Raw genomic sequence first — 5,728 nt, forward strand, 5'->3', positions numbered from 1 at the left:
CAATGTTGGTAAGAGGCACAGAGGCAGGCAGGGCTACGGTTCAGCCACAGTAGAGTCACATGAGGTGTTCCCATGACTCTGCTCACTAAACCAACAGGATTCTAGAGTTCATGCACAGCACCACAGGCACTCACTGCAATGCACACATACTAAAACATACACACACATTGTTTCACATATATTGGTTTAAACGTGTATGCACTTCTTTGCAGAAACCAGCAACTTTACACAAAATTACACAAATCACAATGCTTGCAGAGACCCAGGATCTCACTTGCACTCATGCACATTCTATTAAAACCACCTGAATGTATTATCTTAAATGTTTGTGTTTATTTGTTTTGTGTAAAAGAGTATTGTACAGGTAGCACATTTGCTAGAAACATTACATGAATACAGTGCAGTAATTGTTGGTAATAATTCTTGTTTTAATTCTTTTAGCACATGAGAAATTGGAGTTAAGACTGATCGTAATATAATCACATTCAAGATCGGTACTGCGAGATATCGAAAGAAGACACGTGGTGGCTCCGGCCCTGCGGCGACAGAACCTTTATCGAAACTCAGCTTCCTGGTCCTAGACCTCAGGCCAGAAGGTAGGACATGCTTTTGTATTTCCCGCAAAGGTCCACATTCAGCTATGTATGGGTGCCAAGTGTGTGGTCTTTAGGTGTGGAGGCCTGTTGGTTTATCCTAGCAAAACAGTGCAGAGAGTATGAGGTTGAATTTTAAGGGGATAATTTTGTGTTTTTTCATGATTAACTATGAGAAGTTCAAAAATGTTGATTTTTAAATCTTTTATTATTGTATGCTCTCTTTCATTTATCTAACTAGCCTAATAATCCCTTACTATCCCTTAATGCTTACCGTCCCTAAAGATATTAAACCCCAAACTGCCCATACATTCTGTCGTTTCTTGATGCATAATAAATGGACTACTCTTTAATGCTACCCTGATTCATAATAGCCCTGAACTACTCCTTAGTGCTACCCTAAAATCCCGTAATTATCCATTAACGCTAACTTGACCTGAATCATTACAATTCATTGCTAGTCTCCTGACCCTTATTTTAGATGCTCCTGTCTACTTTGGGAGGATGGCCCTTAGCCCTGCTACCAGTACACTTATGTTTCTTGTATAATGCATGAAAGCCACTACTTATTTTCATTCTATTTTTTCAGTCAACAATGTTTTTCACACCAATGTTTTTCAGTCTACTTTTTCCGTACCATGGGGCAGATTTACGTTTCCTGGCGCATCCCTGCAAATCAGCAGGGATGCGCCAGGGAAAATGTGTCACGCAAGTTTGCCCATGCGCCATTGCAGATGCGCCGCATTTGCAATGTGGTGCATCATGGCGCAAAGACAAGCAGATGCGTGACGCATCTGCTGGCGTAAGGTTGGCGCAGTGCTGAAGTTGTGTCGCAAGCGTGACGCAACTCCAGCACTGTTTCAACCTGCCCTATCCCTAACATGGTGCGTCACGTCTTACGCCTGCTTGAAGCAGGCATAAGGATTTGACGCACCAGCGTCGGAAAAGTGACTGCGTGAAATCTCGTAGATTTCACTGCGTCACTTTTCCGAGGGTTGTGTCGACGTAATGCCCACCCTGCATACATTAAACCTGACTCAGGTTTAATGTGGCGCAGGGCTTTACAACGTGACGCATCTCCCTAGATGCGTCACGTTGCAAATCTGTCGCAGCATGGCGCTAGCTTTGCGCCGCCGCTGCGTCACAAATGTGATGCAACGGCAGCGCAAAAGTGGCGCACAGGGCTTGTAAATCTGCCCCAGAGTATGTACAGTGAGTAGGATATATAAAATCTATCTAATGTGTTGTGACAGTGTGACTCCTGTCCATTTAGTAATAGGATCACTGATATGACTAGCACTGTCTAAAGGATGTAATTATAGTCTGTCTTGTGTGTAGAATACCTCCATCCATATATTTTTTGAATTTTGAAATAGTCTAACTGCAATGGTAAACTCTTAATTGGAAAAATATACATTTATTTTGCTGTGCTTGGTACAGACGGCTGCTGGATATATCAGAGATCTGCCTAGAACTCTTTTAAAGGGTATTGCTCAATGCAAGTCGTATGCTTTTTACAGAAAATTTCAACATGTTTTGTATTATTTGCCATCTAAAGTCAAGTCCAAGTGTATAAGTACTTTGTTTTAGGTTTACTCCTAAAATATACTGATTTTATCCTTCTAATAGTAATTCAAGGACCCCATAATTGGAATATACCCTTTAAATTCTAGGCAGATCACTGAATTGACATGCTTAAGCTTTTCAATCGCCACTGGTGTTGTGCATGCAATGGCACCTAGCCTCAAAGCTTACATCATATTTTAATTATTAACAGGATCCCAGGAAGAATTCTGAACTAGTTACAAGGCTATACCGCTTGGGGGACAGCTGTACGTGCTGCTGCAGTTGCATTCCTGTCAGAATGAGGATGGATGACTAATTGCTGTTACTATTGTGTGCATGACAATTCATATTAGTGTATTCATTATTTTGCGTGATATAGTTTTTGTGTCTTCAACCTAGGGAATATTTAAAAACAGGTTAGGTTTTCTATTTCCAGTCTGATCTATTGCTAGATACAATGAACACAGTTGACAGTTTACTCGTAAACCCCTTTTTGGGCTTGACACATGCTGATAAACTACAAGTGAAAACATTAGGAGCTGATAAACCTGAAATTAAAATTGAGCAGTCTGCAAAAGATAGGGGACAGGGTTATACACGTCGGTTTACCAGAACATGGTATGATAGGATAGAGTGGCTTACTGGTAGCGCTTCTAAAAATGCTTTATTCTGTTTCCCTTGCTTACTTTTTGGAGGTGAAGTTGCCTGGACAAAAACAGGAGTTACTGACCTAAAGCATCTGGCTGAAAAAATAAAAAAACATGATTCCTGTAAATCTCATTTGACAAATATGTTGAAATTATCTCTTTTCGGAAAATCGGACATTGTACAGCAATTGAACGAAGCATACCGTGTGGGAGTAAGAAAACATAATGCAGAAGTGGATAAAAACCGATACATTTTATCAAAATTGATTGACTGTATTCGTTTTTGTGGTGCCTTTGAATTGGCATTACGGGGCCATGATGAAACTGAAGAGTCTCTAAATCCTGGCGTGTTCAGGGGCCTTGTTGATTTTGTCTCCAGCATTGACAGTGCTATGGAAACACATTTAAGAACAGCCACAGTGTTTAAAGGCACGTCTAAAACTATTCAGAATGAATTGCTGGACTGTATGCTGGAAGTGATAAGAGAATATATTACACAGCAGTTGAGAAGCACTGATTATGTAGCTATCCAAGCTGACGATACAACTGATGTCTCTACTAAGACACAGTCAGTTCTAGTCTTCCGCTACATTGATGGAAATTGCAAGGTAGCTGAACGATTTTATTGTTTCACACATCTAAAAGACTCATCTGCAGAAACAATTGCCTCAGCCATTCTTAATGAATTAAACATTGTTTTCCCTGACCAATGTGCTAAAGGAAAACTAATTGCTCAAAGCTACGATGGGGCCAGCGTCATGCGTGGTGCAACAGGTGGGGTGCAAAAGAAAATCAGGGATGTTTACCCAAATGCACATTATATTCATTGCTATGCCCACCAACTTAACCTAATTATGGAACAGGCTTCCTCCAAAATATCTAGAGTTAAAATTTTCTTTTCAGAGATTGGAGGTATAACAGCATTTTTTGCACGTTCCCCGAAAAGGACTGATATTCTTGAACAAATAGTTTCAAGAAGACTTCCAAGAGGGTCTGCAACTCGCTGGAACTTCAATATTCGAGCAATATTGATAATTTATGAATACAGAGACGATCTTCTTGAATGCATGTCAACCATTGCAAACAGTGGTGATTTTGAGTCAAATACTATATGTGAAGCTAAGGGATTTAGTAGAACATTAGATGATAGAGAGTTTATATTCTTTCTGTTTCTTTTTCACCGTATAATGCCCCAGGTAGACATTTTATATAATCAATTGCAAAAGCGAGACATTGACACTGTATATGTCCAGAAAGCTACTACAGACTTTGTGACAAGCATCACCAAAGTACGGGAATCCATTGACAGTTTGGATTCTACACTGCCACAAGAATGTACATTTGTAAACCGAAGACTGCAAATAAATACTTTGACCCAAGAAGCAAAAGAAGTCTGTGACATTATTGTGGTCCATGCCAGAGAGCGCTTTGCATTCACAAAGCATCTTGTAAGTGCAACACTATTGCGAAGTGACCTTTTTGAAAGACATGACAAATCTTTCCCAGCTGAGGCACTCGCAGAAACGATAGAAGCCTATCCTATGTTAGACAAGGCTAGATTGCGTACAGAACTTTCGGTCCTGTATGGAAGACGTGACTTCCGTCAAACTACTGGTGGTGCCATGGCTTTATTTAGCTTTTTGTGTGAAAACAACTTAGAGAAATCTTTTTCTGAGACCATAAAGCTTTTAAGAGTTGTCATTACTACACCCATGACAACAGCAGAGTCTGAGAGATGTTTTTCCACACTAAAGAGGGTAAAAACGTTTTTGCGAAACACTATGACTCAAGCTAGACTTAATGCATTGGCTATGCTGTCAATGGAAAAGGAGCTAATAAAGGAAATACCAGAATTCAACAAAAGAACAATTGAAAAGTTTGTTCATATTAAAGATCGACGAGCAAACTTTCAATATAAATAGAAAATATTAATCTGATGTGTAATCATAGTTTCAGGTGTTTATAGCTCGGTTTGTTTTGTTTGATAACATTAGGAAGTACTGTTGGACATGTACTCATTCCATTTAATATTCATAAAACTCCTGTACAGTTGATATGTGTTTATATATGTGTGTTTATGTATCTGTGAATTTATAGATATTTGTTTTCATATTTTATTATTTTTTTAAATATTTTTGTTGTTAGTGTCTAAAAATATGTTGGTTTTGAGGGTATATGTCTTTATATGTACAACATTTAGTTATTTTCGTAATTTATTTTAATTTAACTGTTTTCTACTGTACTAACAGGGACAAGAACCCTTCTACCTGTGATTGACATGCAAAGTATTTAAATATTATTATTATTTTTTTAATTGTTTAAAAATATCATATTGGTTTTGAAAGTTCTTAAAATGTACATTTATTTATTTTCATAATTTCTTGTAATTCAATTTTTTCTGCTGTGCTGGCTGAAGAGCACAAGGACCTGAGTGTGGCATGCAAAGAATTTATATAGTATTATTTAAAATAATTGTGTTTGTGTTTACAAATATCATATTGGTTTTGAAGGGATATTTCTTAAAATATACATTTATTTTCATATTTTATTTTTATGTAGCCATTTTCTACTGTACTGACAGGCACAAGGGACTGAGAGTGGCATGCAAAGTATTTAAAAATAAAGTAAAACGTTTTTACCTAGCCTGCTTATACATATAAAGTTTGTGTTGTTTCTTTCTAAAATAAATTAAAGATTGTTGATGGATATTTCTTATATTTTAAGCAATGCATATTACACTCATTTCATAACTCATTTTTATTTAGTGGTTTTCTAAAATACTGATGGACCCAAGGGCCTCAGAGCGCTATATGAACTATTTTAAGTACAATATTTACTTCATTTTGCAAAATTGCCTCGCTCAAAAATGCAAAGCTTTTGCTGACTTCCTAAAAATTAAATGTTTGTTTCGAATGGATATTT

General features: G+C 37.6%; 1 protein-coding gene across 1 annotated transcript; it reads left to right on the top strand.

Annotated features, from left to right (window-relative positions):
* Positions 1 to 2,949: 2,949 nt before the first annotated feature.
* On the top strand, positions 2,950 to 4,728 carry LOC146865512 (zinc finger MYM-type protein 1-like). Its single transcript, XM_085640156.1, has one exon. It carries the CDS (start codon positions 2,950 to 2,952, stop codon positions 4,726 to 4,728), a length of 1,779 nt encoding a protein of 592 aa, XP_085496282.1.
* The last annotated feature ends 1,000 nt before the right edge of the window (positions 4,729 to 5,728 follow it).

The sequence above is a fragment of the Triturus cristatus genome, chromosome 2_1, assembly GCF_964204655.1.
Source record: "Triturus cristatus chromosome 2_1, aTriCri1.1, whole genome shotgun sequence".
Classification (NCBI taxonomy): domain Eukaryota; kingdom Metazoa; phylum Chordata; class Amphibia; order Caudata; family Salamandridae; genus Triturus; species Triturus cristatus.

Excerpts from the sequence above, each read along its gene's own strand:
- LOC146865512 (XM_085640156.1), top strand. The coding sequence starts at position 2,950 with ATGTTGAAATTATCTCTTTTCGGAAAATCGGACATTGTACAGCAATTG.